At 42.5% G+C, this 26,369-nt stretch overlaps 1 protein-coding gene across 2 annotated transcripts in view; it reads right to left on the bottom strand.

Annotated features, from left to right (window-relative positions):
- Positions 1-617: 617 nt before the first annotated feature.
- The window catches only part of LOC130281773 (uncharacterized), a 48,447-nt gene continuing 22,695 nt past the window's right edge, over positions 618-26,369 (bottom strand). For both annotated transcript variants that reach the window (XM_056529372.1, XM_056529371.1), the window contains exons 2-10: positions 23,231-23,306; positions 22,357-22,488; positions 22,153-22,276; positions 19,087-19,147; positions 18,948-18,994; positions 16,867-16,942; positions 9,470-9,538; positions 3,079-4,596; positions 618-1,424 (exon numbers count right to left, since the gene is read on the bottom strand). In XM_056529372.1, the coding sequence (XP_056385347.1) occupies positions 1,223-1,424; positions 3,079-4,596; positions 9,470-9,538; positions 16,867-16,942; positions 18,948-18,994; positions 19,087-19,147; positions 22,153-22,276; positions 22,357-22,488; positions 23,231-23,306 (2,305 nt within the window). In that variant the 3' untranslated portion in view covers positions 618-1,222. The remainder of the gene's footprint in view (positions 1,425-3,078; positions 4,597-9,469; positions 9,539-16,866; positions 16,943-18,947; positions 18,995-19,086; positions 19,148-22,152; positions 22,277-22,356; positions 22,489-23,230; positions 23,307-26,369) is intronic.

Below are 26,369 nucleotides of genomic sequence, written 5' to 3'. Positions count from 1 at the left end.
AAAAAATAAGCCATCATATGGAATTTTATGTGCAAAATTTAAAGCGTTATGATTTTTAGAAAGTGATGAGGAAAAAATGAAAATGCAAAAACGGAAAAACCCTGCTTCCTTAAGGGGTTAAGTCAACTCCTGGTATAGACTCAGCTAGTGGACTGACTTATTGTGTGTGTGTGTGTGTGTTTAGATATTTTTTCTGTTTGCTCCCTTACTGAATCTTGACCTGTTTGTATTGTAGTAAATTTTGTTGACAGTGACTTCCATCACGTACTTAGGGAGGGACTATCACCGTGGTTGTCGATCCGCTATTTAGGGTGGATAGGCAAGTAGGCAGGGATAGAGGGAGTGGGTGAGATCAGTACTGCACTCCTTCCCTGCCCATACGTGACAAAGATCACCACTCCTGTCCACAGGTTGTGTCTGGTATTGCAACTCAATGCTACTGAAGTAATTGGGACTAAGCTGCAGTACTACACAAAATGTCTGGATCCTAGAAAAGCAACAAGTGCCTCTTGCCCTAGCTGTGTGACCCCTCCCTATTTGTGGCCTATCCTAGCAATGAGATAATCCATTCATAACCACAGTCTTATCATTACAAAAAAAAATATAACGCAAGCACATTGGAAACACAACACAGCCGCACGGTTTAATAAATGATAACACATTACAATGAAAAGTGCATTGAATTAGGCATATTTTGCAGTCTTCATAATATCAAAGAAAAATTTATAGGGAAGTCCATATAATTAGACTTTGATAACGTTAGAAAAATTATGATGGCAATGCAAAGACAAACTGCTTGTAAAGTATTAACAATATGTATTTCACTCTCTTTCATACTTTGGTAATAGAGATGCTGCACACTCAACAACAGTATTGATGGAACTTGAGAGTTTCCAATTCAGTGACCGGCAGCTTCTAGAGAAATGGCTTCCTGCATTGTGTGACAACCATATTTAATGGGGAAATGTAAGTTAAATCTTATAAATCCAATAATGGGGTATAGTGGGAAAGACTATTTTTAAAGCGACATTTCAGTTACAGTATGCCCGACTTCTCTCACAGATCATAAAAAAGTAGCCTATAGAGGACAGTTGTAAAAAGGATCATAGGTAACACTGTCTATGACATAGGAACATTTTACAAATGGAAATAAAAGAAATCTTTACAACTACTGACGTATTTCGGGAAAAAAAAAAAAAAGTTATCCCCAGGATTGACAATGTTAGTTGAATCTGCTTCTTGGTGGGTAGCCGATGGCATTCTGTGATGGAGGCAATATATTACGGGGATCTCTGATATCATGTCTTGGCGGTTCTCTAGAGATTTCGGAAGGTTGTACTTGTTTATTCGGGAAAGGATATGGCGCAAATCTATTAGCTCCTTTAAAATCTTCAGAAGGGTTCATCTTTCTTCCCTCAAAAGGTCTAAGAAGGGAAAAGATAAAAAGAAAAAAAGTCTATTTAAATGGTAAGGAGAATAATGGACAGACATACAGGACATTAAAGGGGACATGGTCATCCGAATGGAGTATGCACCACTATTGGTCAGGCTGGACAGCCACGAGTATGAGTGACTCCCACTATTGTAGACTTGGCTCCAGTTAATCTGAAGAATCCCAATGTAACATTGGCCTTTCTGGGTAGTGACTCTACTGATGACTGGGGGAGTTTAAGAAGTCAGATCCATGATCATCAGATGAACATTGAGGTGGCTTTCAAAATAAGTATTTACAGGTATGTTAAAGGGGCACTCCGGTGAAAAACTTTTTTTTTTTTTATCAACTGGCGCCAGAAAGTTAAACAGATTTGTAAATTACTTCTATTAAAAAATCTTAATCCTTCCAGTACTTTTTAGCTGCTGAATACTACAGAGGAAATTTGGAACACAGTGCTCTCTGCTGACACCTCTGTCCATTTTAGGAACTGTCCAGAGCAGTATATATGTTTTCTATGGGGATTTTCTCCTACACTGGACAGTTCTTAAAATGGACAGAGGTGTCAGCAGAGAGCTCTGTGTTCCAAAAAGAAAATAATTTCCTCTGTAGTATTCAGCAGCTAATAAGTACTGGAAGGATTAAGATTTTTTAAAGAAGTAATTTACAGATCTGTTTAACTTTCTGGCACAAGTTCATTCAAAAAAAAAAAAAAGTTTTCCACCGGAGTACCCCTTTAAAGGAGAAGTATCATGTAAAAAAAAAAAAAAAAGAAAAAAAAAACGTATCCCCTATCCGCAGGGACCCCCCCACAATCTGCTGTAAGGGGCCCCTGCTCTCACCTGGAGTAGAGCGTGTCGACCCGCTCACAAAGTGCCATATTTCTCTATGGGAGAGCCGTATTCTCCCAAGAGATATCTGGACTGCCCCCGCTTCGTGCAGTGGTCGACACGCTCTGTTCCAGGGGAGAGCTGGGGCTCCGTTCAGGAGATTTCAGGGGGTCCCAGCTGTCAGACCCCCCCTGCAATCTAAAACATCTGGAGTGAGCCAGGGCACCATACATGAGATTGCAGGGGGTTCCAGCACTCAGACCACCTGTGATTTAAAACTTATCCCCTATCTTACAGAGATAGGGGATACGTTGTGTACATTACTTCTCCTTTAAGGCTTCATGCATTAATCAAAACAAAATAATAGCCTGGAAGTGGAAAAATACTATGAGAAATTATTTTTTTTCTTCCTCTTCTGGAGGAAAGCTAATTTTCATACTTATTTTTAGGCAATGCATCATGGTAAATTAAGTCCCCAACCATCACTGGATATACTCAATAACATACAGTACCCCCTTGAGCTGTGTCAAAGGCATTGTTCTAGCCAACCATTTTGGGCTTCTTGCCCCTCATTAGTACAGAGCAGTCTACAGAGGGATACTGGGAGAGTTTAGGAACTTATATGTGACAATTGTACATACAATGAATTCAACACAAAAACTAACAAAACACAAAATACTAGAGGAAACGTGTTAGAAGATAATAATAAATAAAATTATATATATATATATATATATATATATATATATATATATATATATACACACACACACACACACACATATATATATATTTATATATGCAACTAAAGTTTACCTTGTGTCATCCATAAAATATCTTTGTTTGTTCATTGGGAATTCTGCACCACGCATGTACATTCTTTCTTTCATGGAGCCCTCCATAGCTCGAGAATCTCTTGGGTGCATCGGTTCATTCATGGACCCCTGGATGGTGCCTACATCCCTTTGATACATATGCACATTCATAAGCTCCTCTGGGGCTCTTGTGTCTCTTAGGGGCACATGTTCCTTCATGGGTCCTTCTCTTGAATACATTTGATTATTTATGCCTCCCTCCATTGCTCGGTCAATCCTTGGATGCATTCTAGCATTCTGAGGTCCCTCCATGGGTCCTGGATCTCTGGAGGACATCATTTCATTTATTAAAAGACTTAAGGCTCTTAGATCCTTTGAGGGCATGTTTTCATTTCCCATAGGCTGTTGATTCCTAGGGTTTAACTTTTCTTTCAAAGGAAGGTCCATAAATCTTCCAACTCTTGGCTGCATTCTTTCATTTGCAGAACCCTCCATTTGTCGTGTGTCCCTAGGATACATTCTATTATTCATTGGGCCTTCCATGAACTGTGCATCCCTGGACTGTATCCTTTCAATCACCGGTCCATTCATTGGCCTTCCATTCGGTAAATGCATCCTATCATCCATTACATTTCTAATACCTTGGGCATCTCTTTGTGGATACCTTTCATTTACAAAGCCTTCCATAAATCTTCCATCTCTTGATTGCATTCTTTCCTGTATAGGGCCTTCCATGTCTCGTCTATCACCTAGTTGTTGTGGATTCCTGGCATTCATTCTATCATTCATATGACCATCTAGTACTCTAGCATTTCTTGGGTGCATCCTTTCATTATAAGGACCGGCCATTGTTTCTCTATCTCTAGGGTCAAACATGTAATTCTCAATTTCCGTGCTTTGAAACTCTGGGCGATGCACACTCTCTCTAAAATTGAAATCCCTGTTCAGAGGGCGCATTCTAGGTTCAGCCTCCATGTCATCATATTCAGCACTGCTCATCTTTCCAGGTGGGAATGACTGTATACGATTAGGGGCAGGCTCTTTATAAAAGCCTTGTGCTGGGCTCTGTTGTCCTCTTGTTCTATCATCATAACCCATCTGTTCATGAGGCATTCCACGGGGCCTTTGCATCTCTCTCGGTCCATAATTATCTCTAACATCCATTAGAGGCCTTGGTTCAGAACTCTGAAAGTCTTGTCTGTTTTCTAGTCCAGGGTTATATCTGCCATCTAGATCCCCTGGCCTTTGAAACATTTCAGGAGCACCGAAACGTTCTGAGATATTGGAAGGAAAATCTCGATGTTCCATTGGCAAGCGAAGATCAACATCATCCATATCCCCAAGTGGTGGCATTCTCCCTCTAAAATCAGGCCTGGGGTTGTAAAACTCTCTACTATCATCTTGATATTCATCTGACCTAGCTCTCATAGGTGGCCTTCGAGCATCAAAATCTGCATATTCATTTCCTGGAATAAGCTCAAGTAATGACTTGATGGAATCTTCTCGTGGCCTTCCATCCCTGCAAGAAGTAACACATTAAAACACATATGCAACCATTCTACATAAATGAATACTCCTTATGAATCAAATGGAGGCTTTACTTAAAATTTGTCCACCATCTGAAGGCAACGTGTCGTCACTATTATGCTGCCTGAACCGGTCCCTAGCAGGTTCTCCTCTCCCCTCCCCTCCCCTCCAGCCTTGACTGATAGATCTGTCAGTTTGGTAAAGGGAGAAAACAATCAAGGAAAGGGACACCAAAAATTGCCAGGAATCATCTAGATGACTCATGGTTCAGGCAGCATGCAAGTGATGACAGGTTCCATTTAAAAATGTATCAAAAGAAAAGAAAAAAGTACTCTCAACCAACCCGTCAGGAGATCTGTAGTGTAATTTTTTTTTTTTTTTAAACTCCCCTATGCACAAAGTAATAAAACAAATGAACTCACCTGCCGACGTTCCCCTGGTGCTGGTCTTCTTCCTGGGGATGATGAGTCATACTGCCCTCAGCCTATCGCCAGCCGCATCGATGTCCCGCCTCGGCTGGTGATAGGCTGAGACTGTCATGTAACGAGCCCGGGCAGCAGAGAGAAGGCGTGGCCGAGGTTCGTTACATGACAATGAGCTCAGCCTATCACCAGCTGAGGCGTAAGATCACTGCGGCCAGCGATATGCTGAGCACAGTATGACTCATCGTCCCTAGGAAGCAGGAAGAAGACTGGCACCAGAGGAACAGAACACAGATATCGGGGGGGAGTTAAAGTTTGTTTTGTTACTTATTGCAGCTCGGGCACAGGGGATTGTTAAAAAATTTACACTACGGATCTCCTTTAATAGGGATAGTTCCCCTTAATCTGTAGTGAGAAAAAAAGGATCAGGTATTTTCTGAACATATACTAAGTAACTTCAGTGTCATCTCACTGGGCATTATGTGTAGGACTAGCTTTATAAATGGCTTATTTATAGTGGGGCCTTTAAAGGGGTACTCCTGCACTTGGACATCATATCCCCTATCCAAAGGATAGGGGATAAGATGCCTGATCGTGGGGGTCCCGCCGCTGGGGACCCCCGTGATCTTGCACGCAGCACCCAGTTAAAATCAGTCCCCGAAGCATGTTCGCTCCGGGTCCGATTACCGGCAACCACGGGGAAGGCGGTGTATGAAGTCATGCCTCCGCCCCCGTGTGACGTCACGCTCAATGCAAGCCTATGGGAGGGGGTGGAACAGCTGTCATGCCCCCTCCCATAGGCTTGCATTGAGGGGCGGAGCATGACGTCACACGGGTGCGGAGGCGTGACGTCACACGCCGCCTGCCCCGTGGTCGCCGGTAATCAGACCCAGAGCGAATATGCTCTGCGCACTGATTTTAACTCGGGTGCTGCGAAATCACGGGGGTCCCCAGTGGCGGGACCCCCACGATCAGGCATCTTATCCCCTATCCTTTGGATAGGGGATAAGATGTCTAAGCACCGGAGTACCCCTTTAAGATTACTTCTATACTGAACTGGCCACATTAATGCTTTCTTCAACCATTATTATGCTTACAAAAAAAACTGTACTAAATTTACTTTGTGAAGCCAGCATACATTTGACAGGTTTGTGTAATTTTCACTGTAAGCAAATACATACTACACATAATATATTTTCTCTTAGAATCCAAGAACACTACAGAAGATTCCAGTGCAGCAGCCTCATATGGTCTTTAATGGGATTCTGCTAAACTGTGCACAGAAATTCAAATTCCAGACTCCGCCAAAGGAATAAACATGTTCATTCATTCTGCAGAATAGCGTGCAGAACTACACTGCAGTCAATAGGGATGCCACATGTCTGGGCAGTCATACACTGCTCAAAAAATAAAGGGAACACGTAACCAACAACACAATGTAACTCCATGACTTCTGAAAAATCACATTTTCCACTCAGGAACCAACACTGATTGACAATCAATTTCACATGCTGTTGTGCAAATTGAACAGACAACAGGTGGAAATTATATTCAATTAGCAAGAATAAAGGAGTGGTTCTGCAGGTGGTGACCACAGACCACTTTTCAGTTCCTATGCTTCCTGACTGATGTTTTGGTCACTTTATTGCTGGTGGTGCTTTCACTCTAGTGGTAGCATGAAGACGGAGTCTACAACCCACGCAAGTGGCTCAGGTAGTGCAGCTCATCCAGGATGGCACATGCATGCGAGCTGTGGCAAGAAGGTTTGCTGTGGATGTCAGTGTAGTGTCCAGAGCATGGAGGTGCTACCAGGATACAGGCCAGTACATCAGGAGACGTGGAGGAGGCCGTAGGAGGGAAAAAACCCAGCAGCAGGACCGCTACCTCTGCCTTTGTGCAAGGAGGAGCACTGCCAGAGCCCTGTAAAATGACCTCCAGCAGGCCACAAATGTGCATGTGTCCACTCAAACGGTCAGAAACAGATTCCATGAGGGTGGTTTGAGGGCCGACGTCCACAGGTGGGGGTATGCTTACAGCCCAACACCGTGCAGGACGTTTGGCATTTGCCAGAGAACACCAAGATTTGCAAATCCACCACCGACGCCCTGTGCTCTTCACAGATGGAAGCAGGTTCACACTGAGCACATGTGACAGACGTGACAGAGTTTGGAGACGCCGTGGAGAATGTTCTGCTGCCTGCAACATCCTCCAGCATGACCGGTTTGGTGGTGGGTAAGTAATGGTGTGGGGGTGGCATTTCTTTTGGGGGCCGCACAGTCCTCCATGTGCTTGCCAGAGGTAGCCTAACTGCCATTAGATGAGATCCTCAGACCCCTTGTGGGATCATATTCTGGTGCGTTGGCCCTGGGTTCCTCCTAATGCAAGACAATGCTAGACCTCATGTGGCTGGAGTGTGTCAGCAGTTCCTGCAAGAGGAAGACATTGATGCTATGGACTGGCCCACCCGTTCCCCAGACCTAAATCCGATTGAGCACATCTGGGACATCATGTCTCGATCTAACCACCACGTTGCACCACAGACTGTGCAGGTGTTTGCGGATGCTTTAGTCCAGTTCTGGGAGGACATCCCTCAGGAGACCATCCGCCACCTCATCAGGAGCATGCCCAGGTGTTGTAGAGAGGTCAAACGGGCACGTGAAGGCCACACACACTACTGAACCTCATTTTGACTTGTTTTAAGGACATTACATCAAAGTTGGATCAGCCTGTAGTGTGGTTTTCCACTTTGATTTTGAGTGTGACTCCATATCCAGACCTCCATGGGTTGATAAATTTGATTTCCATTGTTATTTTGTGTGTGATTTTGTTGTCAGCACATTCAACTATGTAAAGAATAAAGTATTTCATACGATTAGTTCATTCATTCAGATCTAGGACGTGTTATCTTAGTGTTCCCTTTATTTTTTTGAGCAGTGTGCAGCGCCTGCTGGACATGTAATGTCTGTTCTGAATTCCTCTAGGTAAATATTTCATAGTGTGTACATATTCTTTACCCCTTAATGGCCAAGGATGAAAATTTACGTATATTTAACAAAATTTTACGTATACTTACTTCCTGTACATGACTGCGAGCATTGGAGCGATGCTCGGACCATACGCGGCTGGTCCCGGCTGCTGATCGAAGCCAGGGACCCGCCAGTAATGGCTGACCCCTCAGATGCTGTAGTCAACACAGATCACAGCATCTGCGGGAGTGCGGTAAGAAATATGGATGATCGAGTCATCCGCAGCGCTGCTGCGGCGATCCGATCATCCAGAACGGCACACTGAGGTCCCCTCACCTGCCTCCGCTGCCTTCCACGGGTCTTCTGCTCTAGTCTGAGATTGAGCAGACCAGAGTAGAAGATGACCTATAACACTGATCAGTGCTATGCCCTATACATAGCACTGAACAGTATTAGCAATCAAAGGATTGCTATAAATAGTCCACTATTAAAAAATTTATATAAAAAGTTCCCAATAAAATCCCCTCCCCCAATAAAAAATGTAAAATGGCCTTTTTTCCCCCATTTTACACCCATAAAGTAAAAAAAAAAATAATGAATACACATATTTGGTATCGCTGCGTGCGTTAGTGATTCAAAAAACTAAAAAAAAAAAAAATTATAAAAGTTTTATATACACAAATGTGGTATCAATAAAAAGTACGGATAAGGTGTCTGATCTCGGGGGTCCTGGCGCTGGACACCCCAACTATCTCCCTCCTGCACACGGCATTCGTTTAGAGCATCAGGTGCAGCGCCGGAGGCTTGAGACATTACAGCCGCACCCAGTTTGTGATGTCACGCCCCTTCCTATAGACTTCCATTGAGGGGACATGGCCGTGATGTCACAAGCGGGGCGTGACCGTGACATCACGAGTCTCCGTCCTGCATCAGCATTCATCCGGCACGGAGCGAAGCTCGCTCCGTGCACCGGATGTCTAGAGTGCCGCAGAAGTGATTGCGCGGGTCGCCAGAGGCAGGACCCCCGCAATCAGACATCTTATCCCCTATCCTTTGGATAGGGGATAAGATGTCTAGGGGCAGAGTACCCCTTTAAGAGAGACTTCTGCCTTTATAGTTATGTCCAAACTTTACATTGTGCACCAGTGTTAACCCAGATAAGCTGCATTTTATTCCTCCAGATTATATCAGTGTAAAATGACACAGTCAAAAAAAAAATACTTGCAAATTTAATATAGATACATCTCTACAATCATTTCTATAAATTAAGATCTAAGTTTGCAGATTTCTCCCTGCATTTAACAGCTGGGGAGTTTATTGTAGAGTAAAAAGTATTAACAAAAAACTGGTTACAAAAATGATTCCTTAATAGATGCAATAAAGCCTAGAAGCAAACATGGTTACATTCTTTAGGTCATTATAATGCAAACTCCTTTTGTAACAAAGTATGGACCAACACAAGGTTGTAGACACCCACCTGTGCAGATCATCTTCATCCTCAAGCCTTGGCTCATCAATGGTTGGAGGCAAGTCTATACCAGCATTGCTGAAAGAAACAGTAAGCAAGCAAATTAAAAGGTTACAGAAAATAGCAATAGAATATATAAAATAAAGCCTTTAATGCTATACACGTTCAGGAACCATTAAAGGAGAAAGACTGGCTCTCCAGACACATCCACTTTAACAAACACTTGTTCTGAACAATTCTAGGCATCAGAAATTTTATGTTGTTCCATTGATATTTCTGATGGAAAAAATATGAATAATGTTCTGTTCACATTTGCACTGGAGGTTCTGCTGAATTTTCAATCAGATGTGTTTCTGTCAAAACTTTGGTCACCACAAAGGAACCTGATGAATTTCAGACCATTGTGGTTACTGTTACTGCTAAAGTTAACAGAGTCTTTAACCCCTTCAGGACGGAGCCCATTTTGGCCTTAAGGACCGGAGCGTTTTTTGCACATCTGACCACTGTCACTTTAAACATTAATAACTCTGGAATGCTTTTAGTTATCATTCTGATTCCGAGATTGTTTTTTCGTGACATATTCTACTTTAACATAGTGGTAAATTTTTGTCGATACTTGCATCCTTTCTTGGTGAAAAATCCGTAAATTTGATGAAAAATTTGAAAATTTAGCATTTTTCTAACTTTGAAGCTCTCTGCTTGTAAGGAAAATGGATATTACGAATACATTTTTTTTTGGTTCACATATACAATATGTCTACTTTATGTTTGCATCATAAAATTGACAAGTTTTTACTTTTGGAAGACACCAGAGGGCTTCAACGGTCAGCAGCAATTTTCCGATTTTTCACAAAATTTTCAAACTCAGTATTTTTCAGGGACCAGTTCAGGTTTGAAGTGGATTTGAAGGGTCTTCATATTAGAAATACCCCATAAATGACCCCATTATAAAAACTACACCCCCCAAAGTATTCAAAATGACATTCAGTCAGCGTTTTAACCCTTTAGGTGTTTCACACGAATAGCAGCAAAGTGAAGGAGAAAATTCACAATCTTCATTTTTTACACTCACATGTTCTTGTAGACCCAATTTTTGAATTTTTACAAGGGGTAAAAGGACAAAATTTTTACTTATTTTTGTAGCCCAATTTCTCTCGAGTAAGCACATACCTCATATGTCTATGTAAAGTGTTCGGCGGGCGCAGTAGAGGGCTCAGAAGGGAAGGAGCGACAAGGGGATTTTGGAGAGTACGTTTTTCTGAAATGGTTTTTGGGGGGCATGTTACCTTTAGGAAGCCCTTATGGTGCCAGAACAGCAAAAAATACCCACATGGCATACCATTTTGGAAACTAGACCCCTCGGGGAATGTAACATGGGATAAAGTGAACCTTAATACCCCACAGGTGTTTCACGACTTTTGCAAATGTAAAAAAAAAAAAAAAAAAATTTTACCTAAAATGCTTGTTTTCCCAAAAATTTTTCATTTTTAAAAAGGGTAATAGCAGAAAATACCCCTAAAAATTTGAAGCCCAATTTCTCCCGATTCAGAAAACACCCCATATGGGGGTGAAAAGTGCTCTGCTGGCGCACTACAGGTCTCAGAAGAGAAGGAGTCACATTTGGCTTTTTGAACGCTAATTTTTCTCTGGGGACATGCCGCATTTAGGAAGCCCCTATGGTGCCAAGACAGCAAAAAAAAAAACCACATGGCATACCATTTTGGAAACTAGACCCCTCGGGGAACGTAACAAGGGGTTAAGTGAACCTTTATACCCCACAGGTGTTTCACGACTTTTGCATATGTAAAAAAAAAAATTTTTTTTTTACCTAAAATGCTTGTTTTCCCAAAAATTTTACATTTTTAAAAAGGGTAAAAGCAGAAAATACCCCCCCAAATTTGTAACACAATTTCTCCCGAGTACGGCGATACCCCATATGTGACCCTAAACTGTTGCCTTGAAATACGACAGGGCTCCAAAGTGAGAGCGCCATGCGCATTTGAGGCCTAAATTAGGGATTGCATAGGGGTGGACATAGGGGTATTCTACGCCAGTGATTCCCAAACAGGGTGCCTCCAGCTGTTGCAAAACTCCCAGCATGCCTGGACAGTCAACGGCTGTCCGGCAATACTGGGAGTTGTTTTGCAACAGCTGGAGGCTCCGTTCTGGAAACAGTGGCGTACCAGACGTTTTTCATTTTTATTGGGGAGGGGGGCTGTGTAGGGGTATGTGTATATGTAGTGTTTTTTACTTTTTATTTTATTTTTTGTGTTAGTGTAGTGTAGTGTTTTTAGGGTACAGTCGCACGGGCGGGGGGTTCACAGTAGTTTCTCGCTGGCAATTTGAGCTGCAGCAGAAAGTTTGCGGCAGCTCAAATTTGCAGCCAGATACCTACTGTAATCCTCCGCCCATGTGAGTGTACCCTGTACATTCACATTGGGGGGGGGGGGGGGGGCATCCAGCTGTTGCATAACTACAACTCCCAGCATGCCCGTTGGCTGTCGGTGACTGCTGAGAGTTGCAGTTTTGCAACAGCTGTAGGCACACTGGTTATGTATCACGGAGTTTGTGACCTAACTCAGTGTTTCACAACCAGTGTGCCTCCAGCTGTTGCAAAACTACAACTCCCAGCATGTACGGTGCATGGTGTACGGTGACTGCTGGGAGTTGTAGTTTGCAACAGCTGGAGGCACACCGGTCGTGAAACACTGAGTTAGGTAAAAAAAAACTCTGAGTTTCACAACCAGTGTGCCTTCAGCTGTTGCAAAACTACAACTCTCAGCAGTCACCGACAGCCAACGGGCATGCTGGGAGTTGTAGTTATGCAACCAGCAGATGCACCACTACAACTCCCAGCATGCACTTTAGCTGTTTGTGCAAGCTGGGAGTTGTAGTTATACAACAGCTGAAGGTACACTTTTCCATAGAAAGAATGTGCCTCCAGCTGTTGCAAAACCATAAGTCCCAGCATGCCCATAAGGGCATGCTGGGAGTTGTGGTGGTCTGCCTCCTGCTGTTGCATAACTACAGCTCCCAGCATGCCCTTTTTGCATGCTGGGAGCTGTTGCTAAGCAACAGCAGGAGGCTGTCACTCACCTCCAACGATCCTCGCCGCACAGGTCAGTCCCTCGTCGTCTCCGCCGCCGCAGCTGCTCCTGGGGCCCCGATCCCAACAGGGGCGCCGGGGATCGGGGTCCCCAGCACCCGGGGTCGTCTTCCCGCACCCGCTCACGTCCTCCGGAAGAGGGGCGGAGCGGGTGCGGGAGTGACACCCGCAGCAGGCGCCCTGATTGGTCGGCCGGTAATCCGGCCGACGAATCAGGGCGATCGTGAGGTGGCACCAGTGCCACCTCACCCCTGCAGGCTCTGGCTGTTCGGGGCCGTCAGAGACGGCCCCGAACAGCCAGTAATTCCGGGTCATCGGGTCACTGGAGACCCGATTGACCCGGAATCGCCGCAGATCGCTGGACTGAATTGTCCAGCGATCTGCGGCGATCGCCGACATGGGGGGGCATAATGACCCCCCTGGGCGATATGCCGGGATGCCTGCTGAACGATTTCAGCAGGCATCCGGCTCCGGTCCCCAACCGGCTAGCGGTGGGGGCCGGAATTCCCACGGGCGTATGGATACGCCCTCGGTCCTTAAGGACTCGGGATTCAGGGCGTATCCATACGCCCTATGTCCTGAAGAGGTTAAAGACAACTTTTTTCTGAAGGAAAAAGAAGGTTTTAAAATCTACTGGTGCCAGAAAGAGATTTGTAAATTAATTATATTTAAAAAAAATCTGAACCCTTCCAGTACTTATCAGCTGCTGTATGCTCCAGAGGAAGTTTTTCTTTTAAATCTGACTACAGTGCTGTGGAGCATACAGCAGCTGATAAGTACTGAAAAGCTTAAAGGGGTATTCCAGGCAAAAACTTTTTTTTATATATCAACTGACTCCGGAAAGTTAAACAGATTTGTAAATGACTTCTATTAAAAAATCTTAATCCTTCCAATAGTTATTAGCTTCTGAAGTTTTCTGTCTAACTGCTCAATGATGATGTCACGTCCCGGGAGCTGTGCATGATGGGAGAATATCCCCATAGGAGCTGGACAGCTTCCGGGACGTGAGTCATCAGAAAGCAGTTAGACAGAAAACAACAACTCAACTTCAGAAGCTAATAACTATTGGAAGGATTAAGATTTTTTAATAGAAGTAATTTACAAATCTGTTTAACTTTCCGGAGCCAGTTGATACATAAAAAAAAAGTTTTGGCCTGGAATACCCTTTAAGATTTTGAAATAAATGTAATTTATGAAGGATTTAAAGGGTTTGCTCCACAAACAACCACTGTCTAAGTGAATGCCAATGATAGGCAAATACAGCCAGTCAGACAATTTGCATAACAATGACTCTTAACCCCTTAAGGACTGAGCACTTTTTCACCTTAAGGACGCCGCTCTTTTTTGCAATTCTGACCACTATCACTTTATGCAGCAATAACTCTGGGATGCTTTTACCGATTATTCTGATTCAGAGATTGTTTTTTCGTGACATATTCTACTTTAACACAGTGGTAAATTTTCTTGGTTACTTGCATCCTTTCTTGGTGAAAAATCCCAAAATTTCATAAAAATTTAGCATTTTTCTAACTTTGAAGCTCTCTGCTTGTAAGGAGAATGGATATTCCAAATAAATTATATATTGATTCACATATACAATATGTCTACTTTATATTTGCATCATAAAGTTGCCATGTTTTTACCTTTGGAAGACATCAGAGGGCTTCAAAGTTCAGCAGCAATTTTCCAATTCCCAAAAGAAAATTATTTTCTCTCACGACCACAGTGCTCTCTGCTGACACTTCTGTCCATTTTAGGAACTGTCCAGAGCAGCATATGTTTGCTATGGGGATTTTCTCCTGCTCTGGACAGTTCCTAAAATGGACAGAGGTGTCAGCAGAGCAGGAGAAAATTCCCATAGCAAACATATGCTGCTCTGGACAGAAGTGTCAGCAGAGAACACTGTGATCGTGACAGAAAAGAAATCCCAAAAGAAAAGAATTTCCTCTGTAGTATACAGTCGCTTATAAGTACTGGAAGGATTAAGATTTTTTTTTTTTTAAATAGAAGTCATTTACAAAATCGGTATAACTTTCTGGCACCAGTTGATTTAAAAAAAAAAAAAAAAAGTTTTCCACCGGAGTACCCCTTTAAGATGTTGGCTTTTTTTCTTTTTTAATATACATGGAATACCTTAAAAAGCTCACGAGCCCTATGCAATGGCTTTTCTATAGGCAGCAATAGAGACAGTTTTCTTCCTCCTGGAGGAAATCTAATTGAATTACTTTTTCCAAGGATGCATTGTCTGTAAACTACTTACATTAGCTGGATTGCTCACTATATGCAGCTGTAACTGCACTAATTGATTAGACACAGTGATGCACCATTACTTACCTGCTGTAGCTCAACTGATAGGAGCAATGCAGGGGGAACAGAAAAAGTGTGAAGGGGATAGGAATGAGGGAAGGTGGGGGGGGGGGGGGGGTCGCAGTGGAACTGCTGCCCGAGGCTACGGACACCACACATACTACTTGAGTCACTAACTACATCCCAGCTTTCAAAAGTGTATATAGTACCAAAATGTTATCATTAGACAAGAACTGGGACCATGCACCGCCTGGGCACACAGCTCCAACTGTTTCTCTTTAAGGCTGCTTTCACACTATAAAATTCATCCGTTTTAAAGATCCGTTTGATGTTCCGTTATGAAAGCCCTGAAAATTGGACATTAAACTTCCGTTAGTAAATCCCATACGTCCGTTAGAAAATCCCATTATAGTCTATGGGATTTTTACATTATCCGTTTTGCATGCACTATTTCTCCCGTTACTATCTTCCCTCACGAAATAACGTCCGTTATTCATAACGGACTATAACAGATTAAAACGGATAATGTAAAAATCCCATAGACTATAGTGGGATTTTCTAATGGACATTTAACCCTTAAGGATGCAGCCCATTTGGGCCTTAAGGACGCAGACAATTACATTTTTATGTTTTAGTTTTTTCCTCCTCGCCTTCAAAAAATCATAACTCTTTTATATTTTCATCCACAGACTAGTTTGAGGGCTTGTTTTTTGCGCGACCAGTTGTCCGTTGTAATGCCATCACTCACTTTACCATTAAATGTATGGCGCAACCAAAAAAATAAATAAAAAAATACTATTTGTGTGGTGAAATTTAAAAGAAAATCGCAATTTTGCAAATTTTGGAAGGTTTTGTTTTCACGCCGTACAATTTACGGTAAAAATGACATGTGTTCTTTATTCTTTGGCTCAATACGAATAAAATGATATTCCATGATAACGTACTTTTCTATTACTGTTGCGCTTAAAAAAAAAATCGCAAACTTTTTAACCAAATTAGTATGTTTAAAATCCCTCTATTTTGAAGACTTATAACTTTTTCATTTTTCCGTATAAGCGGCGGTATAAGGGCTCATTTTTCGTGCCGTGATCTGTAATTTTTATTGATACCATATTTGCTTATATAGAACTTTTAATCAATTTTTTTGGGAATAAAATGTTATAAAAAAGCATCTATTTTGGACTTTTAAAAATTTTTTACGTTCACGCCGTTCACCGCACGGTATCATTAACATTTTAGTTGGGATATTTACACACGCGGCGATACCAAATATGTATATAAAATATTTTTTAACACTTTTTGGGGGTGAAATAGGGAAAATGGGACAATTTACGTTTTTATTGGGGGAGGGGGTTTTTTCCTTTTTTTTTTTACACTTTAATAGTCCCCATAGGGGACTCTTTATAGCAATCACTCGATTGCTAATCCTGTTCAGTGCTATGTATAGGACACAGCACTGATCAGGGTTATCTGTCATCTTCTGCTCTGGTCTGCGGGAAAGCAGATCAGAGCAGAAGACTCCCGGAAGCAGCGGAGCCAGGTGAGGGGACCTCTGTCTGCCGTGCAGGATGATCAGATCGCCGCGGTAGCGCTGCGGGCGATCCGATCATCCATTTAAGTGACCGCGATGCTGCAGATGCCGTGATCTGCATTGATCACGGCATCTGAGGGGTTAATGGCGGACATCCACGGGATCGTGGGTGTCAGTCTTTACGGGCGGGTCCCTGGCTGCAATCAGCAGCCGGGACCTGCCGCGCATGATCCGGGCATCACTCCGATGCTCGCGGTTATGCTTAGGACGTAAATGTACGTCCTGGTGCGTTAAGTACCAATGCACCAGGAGGTACATTTACGGCGCTCGTCGTTCAGGGGTTAATGGCCGATTTTCAGGGTTTTCATATCGGAACATCAAACGGATCTTTAAAGCGGATGAATTTTATAGTGTGAAAGCAGCCTAACATGTTCAGAATAAAACAAGGCTATAGTTTAATACCTTCGTCGAGGTCCTTTCACAATATCCTCAATGTAGACTGTTCCTTCGATGCAGTGGCCTCGAGCTTGAGCAAATACTTTAAAAGAAATGAAGAAAACAAAAATTCTATTATTTTACTGGCATGTACAAAATAAATACAGTAACAAAAGGAAAAAAAAGTCTGACCCCTGCTAATTTTGTATGTTTGGCCACTATGAGAAAGAAATGATCAGTCTGTAATTTTAATGGTCGGTTTATTTAAATAATGAGAGACAGAACAACAACAAAACACTAAGAAAAAATGCATTTCAAAAAGGTTATGATTTGATCTCCATTTTACTAAAGTATTTGATCCCCTATCAATCAGAAAGATTTCTGTCTCCCAGGTGTCTTTTATACGAGTAACAAGCTGAGATTAGAAGCGCTCTCTCATTAAAGGGGTACTCCGGCCCTAGACATCTTATCCCCTATCTAAAGGATAGGAGATAAGATGTCTGATCGCGGGGGTCCCCCCGCAATCTCTGCTGCAGCACCCACTTGTCATCAGCCTTATGGAGCGAAGATCGGCACCGTGTCTGATGACTCCCGATACAGGGGCCGTAGTATCGCGATGTCATGGCTCCGCCCCCTCGTGAAATCACGATCTGCCCCCTCAATGCAAGCCTAAGGGAGGGGGCGTGACAGCTGTCAGGGGGACCCCCGCGATCAGACATCTTATCCCTTATCCTTTGGATAGGGGATAAGATGGCTAGGGTCGGAGTATCCCTTTAACCTTGCTGATTGATAGGGGATAACTTATTTGAAACACATTTTTCTGACTCTCACAGTTCAAATAAACCGAACATAAAAAATATAGACTGATCATTTCTTTGTCAGTGGGCAAAAGAGCAAAATCAGTAAGGGAACAAAGTTTTTCTCCTTCACCCAACATACGTACATTTAACCTCTTAAGGACCCATGACGTACCGGTACGTCATGAGTCCGCGTCCGCTCCCGTTCTATGACACGGGGCCACGGCGTTGCCCCGCGTCATACTGGGTCGGGCCCGGCCTCTAACAACGGCCAGGACGCGTGGCTAATAGCGCACAGCACTGATCGCGGTGCCGCGCGCTATTAACCCTTTATACGTGGCGTTCAAAGTTCAACGACGCGTTTAAAATGAAAGTAAAACCATGCCGGTTAGCTCAGGGAGCTGTTCAGGATCGCCGGGCGACATCGCGGCATCCCGAACATCTTACATGACAGCCGGAGGGTCCCTACCTGCCTCCATGCTGTCCGATCGCCAAATGACTGCTCAGTGCCTGAGATTCAGGCATGAGCAGTCAAGCGGCAGAATCATTGATCAATGGTTTTGTATGAGAAACTATTGATCAATGTAAAAGATCAGTGTGTGCAGTGTTATAGCCACCTATGGGAGCTATAAAATTGCAAAAAAAAAAGTGGGAAAAAAAAGTGAATAAAGATCATTTAACCCCTTCCCTAATAAAAGTTTGAATCACCCCCCTTTTCCCATAAAAAAAAAAAGTGTAAATAAAAATAAACATATGTGGTATCGCCGCGATCAATAAGTCCTATCAAGGCAAAAAATGGTACCGCTAAAAACTTCAGATCACAGTGCAAAAAATTTGCCCTCATACCGCCCCATACGCGGAAAAATAAAAAAAAGTTATAGGGGTCAGAAGATGACAATTTTAAACGTATACATTTTCCTGCATGTAGTTATGATTTTTTCCAGACAAAATCAAACCTATATAAGTAGGGCATCATTTTAACCGTATGGACCTACAGAATAAAGAGAAGGCGTCATTTTTACTGAAAAATGTACTGTGTAGAAACGGAAGCCCCCAAAATTTACAAAATGGCGTCTTTTTTTCAATTTAGTCTCACAATGATTTTTTTTTCCGTTTCACCGTAGATTTTTGGGTAAAATGACTGATGTCATTACAAAGTAGAATTGGTGGCGCAAAAAATAAGCAATCATGGATTTTTAGGTGCAAAATTGAAAGAGTTAAGATTTTTTTTTTAAAGGTAAGGAGGAAAAAACAAAAGTGTTAAAACGGAAAAACCTCGGGTCCTTAAGGGGTTAACCTCTATGAACTTACTAGTTAGTGCATGCATTGGCTTCCATTCATCAACATCAATCAGGTATCTAAGTGGGACAAGGGGGAAAAAATAAAGCATTTAGATATTAAATGAGCAAGAATGCCACAGCCTCATCTGCAGGCAGTGCATTTACCTTACCTGCATATAAGAAATCCTGTCCTGTTGATTCCAGTTGTACAGTGAACACCAATGAGTTTATCTAGCGGGGAAAAAAAATAAAAATAAATAGTAACAGCAAAATCCAGGCATATATATTCATAAGAGTCACTTTTACAACTTTCCTCTATTCATAAACTTTGTGATCTACATAATATCTAGAAGCTCTTCTTAAGCCCATTATGACCCTAAGGACGGGAGCATTTTTTTGTACATCTGACCTCTGTCACTTTATGCATCAATAACTCTGAGATGCTTTTACTTATGAATTTGATTCCGAGAAAGTTTTTTCGTGACATATTCTATTTTATGTTAGTGGTACATTTTCGTCGACGCTACTTCTCTTCTGAGCATTGAAGTTCGCTTGCAGAGCACTTTATATCCACATATGGGGTATTTCCATATTCAGAAGAGACGGAGTTACAAATACTTGGGGGCTTTTTCTCCTGAGTATGGAAATACCCCATATGTGGATATAAAGTGCTCTGCGGGCGAACTTCAATGCTCAGAAGAGAAGGAGCGTCATTCGGCTTTTGGTGAGAGAATTTGGTTGGAAAAGAAGTCGGGGGCCATGTACGATTACAAAGGCTCCTGTGGTGCCAGAACAGTGGACCCCCCCCCCCCCACCACATGTGACCCCATTTTGGAAACTACACCCCTCACGGAATGTAATAAGGGGTGCAGTGAGCATTTACACCCCACTGGCGTTTGACAGATCTTTGGAACAGTGGGCTGTGCAAATGAAAAATTACATTTTTAATTTTTTCGGACGACTGTTCAAAAAATCTGTCAGACACCTGTGAGGCGTAAATGCTCACTGACCCCTTGTTACATTACGCGAGGGGTGTAGTTTCCAAAATGGGGTCACATGTGGGGAGGTCCACTGTTCTGGCACCATGGGGGCTTTGTAAACACACATTGCCTTCAATTCCAGCCTAATTCTCGCTCCAATGGCGCTCCTTCTCTTCTGAGCATTGAAGTTTGCCCTCAGAGCACTTTACATCCACATATGGGGTATTTCCATAATCAGAAGAAATGAGGTTACAAATTTTGGGGTTCTTTTTTTCCTATTACCACTTGTGAAAATAAAAAATTTGGGGTAACACCAGCATTTCAGGAAAAAAAAACATTTTTAATTTACAGGTCCAACTTTAACCAAAATTCGTCAAAGACCTGTGGGGTGTTAAAGGGGTACTCAGCTGCCCTGCTTCGGAAGCTCCGCTCACCAGCGTCCGGAAGTTTATTGTTCTGAATGCTGCGTGCGGGCTTCCCCTTCCCATAGACGAAAGTCTATGGGAAGAGGGCGTCCGGAACAATAAACTTCCGGATGCTGGGGAGCGGAGCTTCCGAAGCAGGGCAGCGGAGTACCCCTTTTAGGGCTCACTATACCTCCCTTGCTACGTTCCTTGAGAGGTGTAGTTTCCAAAATGGGGTCACATGTGGGTGTTTTTTTTTTGCATTTGCCAGAACTGCTGTAACTATCAGCCACCTCTGTGCCAATCACCAATTTAGGCCTCAAATGTACATAGCGCGTTCCGTTCCACGCTCCGTTTAGGAAACACTGCCATATGAGAAGTTTTAAATTTTTATTGGGGGGGACGGACGAGTAAGGGTATATGTAGTGTTTTACTTTTTATTTTGTGGTAGTGTAGTGTTTTTAGGGTACATTCACACGGGCGGGGGTTCACTGTGAGTTTTCCGCTGGGAGTTTGAGCTGCAGAAAATTTTCCGCCGCTGCTCAAACTTATAGAAGGAAACTCACTGTAAACCCGCCCGTGTGAATGTACCCTGTACATCAGAGACCCAATCAGTCCGGAATCGCCGATGTCACGGGATGCCTGCTGATACATATCAGCAGTCATCCAGGTCCGATCACCGCCCGGCGAGCAGCAGTGATCGGAAATGCAGAGGGCGTACAGGTACACCCTCCGTCCTTAAGTGACGGGACGCAAGAGCGTATCCATACGCCCTCCTTCCCCAACAAGTTAAAGGCGTACTCCGATGGAAACATTTTTTTTTTTTTAAATCAACTGGTGCCAGAAAGTTAAAACAAATAAATTAGTAAATTACTTCTATTAAAAACTCTCATTAGCGGTACTTCCAGTAATTATTAGCGGCTGTATACTACAGAGGAAATTCTTTTCTTTTTGGATTCCTTTTCTCTGTCACAACCACAGTGCTCTCTGCTGACACTTCGGTCCATTTTAGGAAATGTCCAGAGCAGCATATGTTTGCTATGGGGATTTTCACCTGCTCTGGGCAGTTCCTAAAATGGACAGGTGTCAGCAGAGAGCATCGTGGTCGTGACAGAAAAGAAATCCAAAAAGAAAAGAACTTTCTCTGTAGTATTACAGCTGCTAAGAAGTACTGGAAGATTAAGAATTTTTAATAGAAGTAATTTACAAATCTGTTTAACTTTCTGGCATTACAAAAAAAAAAAAATAAAAAAAAAAATAGGTTTCCACCGGAGTACCTCTGAGAGGATGGCCATGACTGGGCCTCATACAGGTAGTTCTTTAAAACTCCTTAATGAATAATTCCAATGGGAACCTAGTTTTCCTTAGGGTCTCACCTTACCTAGTGTCTCACCTTACCTTGCACAATTGATTCCATTCTTACCAGCACTTTCTCCCTTACCTCGCACAATAAACTAAATAATTACTGAAATCAATAGGAACCTAAAGCAGTGTTTCCAAACCAGGGTGCCTCCAGCTGTTGTAAAACTACAACTCCCAGCATGTCCGGACAGCATTCGGCTGTCCGGGCATGCTGGGAGTTGTAGTTTTACGACAGCTGGTGGCGCCCTGGTTGGGAAACACTGACCTAAAGCAATGCAAGGTACACAGCATCCATTACAGCCACAGGTCAGATGACACCCCTGCAGTGTACACCAGATTCTGGAGCAAGGGTAACAAATACACTTTATTATAACACATACCAGAAGCTACAAATCATTTATTATGCCAACAAGGACGTGTATTGCCATACAACTATATTAGGAGATCCCTTTCTGATGCTTCTTTTTTTTTGCATTCTTCTAATTCTTACCATTATCAGAATTAGCAGCCAAAAATTTCCACACCACCCTCTTAAACTGGTGAATGGTGGCATCATCTGGAATTTTGAGTCCTGCTGTGTGGAGTTTCACATACTGCACACTTTTTGGTAAATCCTTTAGAAGAAGAAAAGTATATTAATCTCAAAACCGCTTTGTCATTTGTGTTCTGTTGATACAATAAAACTTTCTTCTACCTTAGTGGTATAGTAACGTTCAGTGTTGGTCAAGTCAATCACTAATCCCAGCTCTTCATTTTGGGAACGGACTGCAGATACTAAATCTTTTGGGGTGAACTTCTGGTTCTGGGTCACACGCTGATTGGCGACCTGTAAGGAAGACATGTAAAATGTATCATAAGCTTTAATTATACAATGCCAATATATGCTGCAGCACTTTACAATACAGAGCTGTATATCCAGACAAAAATCAATTAGATCATATGTAACTACCAGCTGAAACATTTTAGATCCTCACCGCTAGCATACATAAAGATTTGCCAAATTTTCATTATAAGGTGGAGAACGGAATGAATGCTTGCTAAATAACTAGAAATGGGAAGGCTGAAAAAAAAAAAAAAAAAAAAAACACTTGGCTTTGTTTTTTTTCCCCTCCAATTTGTCATGTTCTCCCCCCCCCAAATCACAGCTAACGTTCTCTCCCCTGCCATCAAAGATAATGTTCATTTTTTTTTATCCTGGCTGACTGTCTCCGCTTCTTAACTTTGTAATTTTTCCAAAATATTGTTGTTTTCTTTTACCCATTGCTTCAAAATTTTAGGAAATTTCACGTCTAATATTTTTTTTAAGAAAAACAGTTTCACACAGTTTATATTGTCTGCCACAGGTATCCATCGGCATCCCACCAAGAATGGGATGCCAACGTATAAGGTGGGGGAGAAGAGGGCACCATAGATTTCAGTTGCCTAAGTTAAGTCACCCAGTAAGTCTTACGTGCATCAGTCATTTGTGATTTATCTAGTTGGGAGTGAAGTGTTCCATTTAACACAATTACCAACAGAACTAACTCTCTAATAAACAAAGTAGTCTTCATGTTCCCACTCATTCTTACCCCTTTCAGAGGTACTTTGAAGGCAATGAATCGAGACCCTGGCACCCGCTGTCCAACTGCTGTCAAAGAGCGCCATCTGCAGGAAAAACAAAAACAAATTTAGCATCCAACTATAGTAAACATAGCTTGTAGTTTCCGGCTGTGGAGCACTTTGTGCACTCTTTTGGTTTATGTTATAAAATATAACATTTAAAGCAGTTTTTGTATTATAAAGCCACCAAACAGTACAAAACTTCTCACTATTACTTCTCTCCCAAATTATAAAAGCAGCAATACCCAACAGAAGATTAATATTTAGTACTGTTATATACTATAGGGTCTACTTCAGGACCTGAGAGAAGGAGCATTTAACTACAAAAGGAACCCTGCAGTAGGCATGACACAGCATCCTTTTTGGTTGCAGTGTTCCTTTAGGGTAGGGTCACACCCAGCAAACATGCAGCGTATTTCACACTGAGGAAAAACCTGTCAGGCAGCAGGAAATATACTGTGATTGCGCTGTAAGCAGAAACACAGGGTTTTCCCTTCCGCAGCCCTGTGTGCGCAGTAAGGTCTGGAGGCGGGATGCACATTACAGTTACCTTGGTGCACTTGACCCACCTCCAAACCTTATTGCACACACAGGGCTTTGGCAGGGTAAGCCCTGTGTGTCTGATCATAGTGCAAACGCATAAGTGAGTAATTTCTTGCAGTGTCAAATAAGCTGTGTACGTGGTATGTGTGACACTACCCTTGGGCTGGATCCATACACGACAGATTTGTTGCTGAAAATGTTGCCACTGAAAACTGTTCTATTCATCTGAATGAGTTTGTTTCAGCATTAGGTGCTGAGTAGAGATGAGCAGACTTACAGTAATTCATCGGTAGTAAGATAAAACTCAGGAAACGCTTGGCATGACGCACTTCAGGTCATCTGACCTTTCATCAGATGCATGGGATGGTATGCATCTGTTGAACGGTCACATGAACTGAAAAGCATCATGCCAAGTGTTTCCTGAGTTTTATCTTACTACCGATGTTCCTGAGACCACGCCATGTCAATGTTTTAACTTGGATGAAATAAAGGAGAAGTTATTTTTACTGCTGGCTCTTGTCTTTCTACTGCAGATTTGTAAATTACTTCTAATAAAAAATCTTAATCCTTCCAGTACTTATCAGCTGCTGTATACTACAGAGGAAGTTGAGTAGTTCTTTTTTGTCTGACCACAGTGTTCTCAGCTGACACCTCTGCCCATGTCAGGAACTGTCCAGAGCAAGTTTGCTATTGGGATTTGTTCCTGCTCTGGACAGTTCTCGACATTGCCAGGTGTCTGCAGAGAGCACTGTGGTCAGACTGGAAAGAACAACTCAAAGTCCTCGGTAGTATACAGCAGCTGATAAATGCTGGAAGGATTTTTAAATAGAAAAGACATTTACAAATCTGTTTAACTTTTTGGCTCCAGTGGATTAAAAAAAAAAAAAAAAAAAAAAAAAAAAAAAAGATTTCCACCGTAGTACCCCTTAAAGGTCACCTATCTGACCACTGATGATATCAAGAGGAATAATTTTATTGGTAACAGGTTTCCTCTAAGATGCATAGTAAAAGCTATACCAAAATTGGAAGTTCATAACGCTCAAGCAGCCCCCGTCACTGGACTCAATGCAGTAGAATTTGTGGGGGGGGGGGGGGGGGGGGAAGAGTAAGATGATTTAACAAGCATTTATATGTAAAGAAGTCAAACTAACACAAAAGTTCACCTGAGCAGACATCTGCAAACTTTTTGGTGGATTTATGCCATGCTCACCACTTCAGAAAAAGTTGACAGTGTAAAGGAGGCGTGGTCACAGTGGCTCATCACCAGTACACTGGAGAAAATAATAGCCAAAATCTACCCCAGGTTTCACTCTAAGACACACAGACAGCTGCTGCAGTGGCAAATTTATTAAGGGTCTGGCGCCTCCTAACACATCTGCCGAAACAAACAAAAGTGGGAGTTTACATGATGCGTTGAAATTCTCCCCTTCACCAGCCAAACTACTAGAGAGCAGGAACGCCGTCCCATCCCATATTGAGCTCAGACAGGAAGCAGGAAATGAACCAATGATGTATTAGTCAGAGCTAAATACATATGGAAAAAGACACCTATATGAATGCTACCAATCACAATGTATCCCCATTACATATATTTATACCTGTAAACATAGACACTGTGACCACTTTCTTAGAGCGACACCCGTCTAGTAACTTGTTGGACCTTCTATGACCTTCCAAACTACTAAAATGTATTTTAGCATAGATTCCACTAGGTGATGATATAGTGGGAGATTTATCAAAAACTGTGCAGAGGAAGAGTGGTGCAGTTGCCCATGGCAACCAATCAGATTTCTTCTTTCATTTTTAGAGACCTGTGAAAAATGAAGGAAGCGATCTGATTGGTTGCTATGGGCAACTGCACCACTCTTCCTCTACACAGGTTTTGATAAATCTCCCCCATTGTCCCCATGCAGAAAGGTTCACCTCTGTTGCCACACATTCCATGGAAGTATTGACATCTATTGAACTAACTTGTTCCAGAGATAATCTATAGAAAAAAAAAATAATCTAGGGACTTTTTCTAGGCAAGGAAAATTCATTCCTGGGAGCAATGCATGACTACAGGACCTCTGTGACATGGTGTAAATGTCCATAGGTAAAGCAGATGCCATGAAGGTCACCAGAGTGTGCCATTCCCCATGCCATTTTGCCACCCACACCACCCTGAACCTTTGACACCCGTCAATAAGGGTTCATCGTGCTTGTGCCAAAATCATCCCCTCGTATTTGTATGGTGGAACAGAGATGTGGATCCATGGAACCCAGTAATGTTTCTGCACTCTTCTGCCCACTAGAATCTGGTCCTTCTGTTAGCAATGAAACTCTAAATGGCCCCATCACTCTAAACTTCAATAAAATAACATTTGTGGCAGAACTTGGAGAGTGATGGGACATAAACTCTTCAGCTGTAAATAGCGGTCTGCTTTTATAGCCCAATTCATGACGATTTGTGTGTTTGGACACCTTAGTTGGATTCCAGGTATGTATCAAGCTGCAGTTTCCTGACTGTGCTCCACCTGTCCTTTACATCCACAGGATCCCCTTGACTATTTCTTTACACTGAAA

The sequence above is a fragment of the Hyla sarda genome, chromosome 7, assembly GCF_029499605.1.
Source record: "Hyla sarda isolate aHylSar1 chromosome 7, aHylSar1.hap1, whole genome shotgun sequence".
Classification (NCBI taxonomy): domain Eukaryota; kingdom Metazoa; phylum Chordata; class Amphibia; order Anura; family Hylidae; genus Hyla; species Hyla sarda.
Note: the sequence above shows the minus strand (reverse complement) of the source record. Positions and strands in the feature narration are given on the sequence as shown.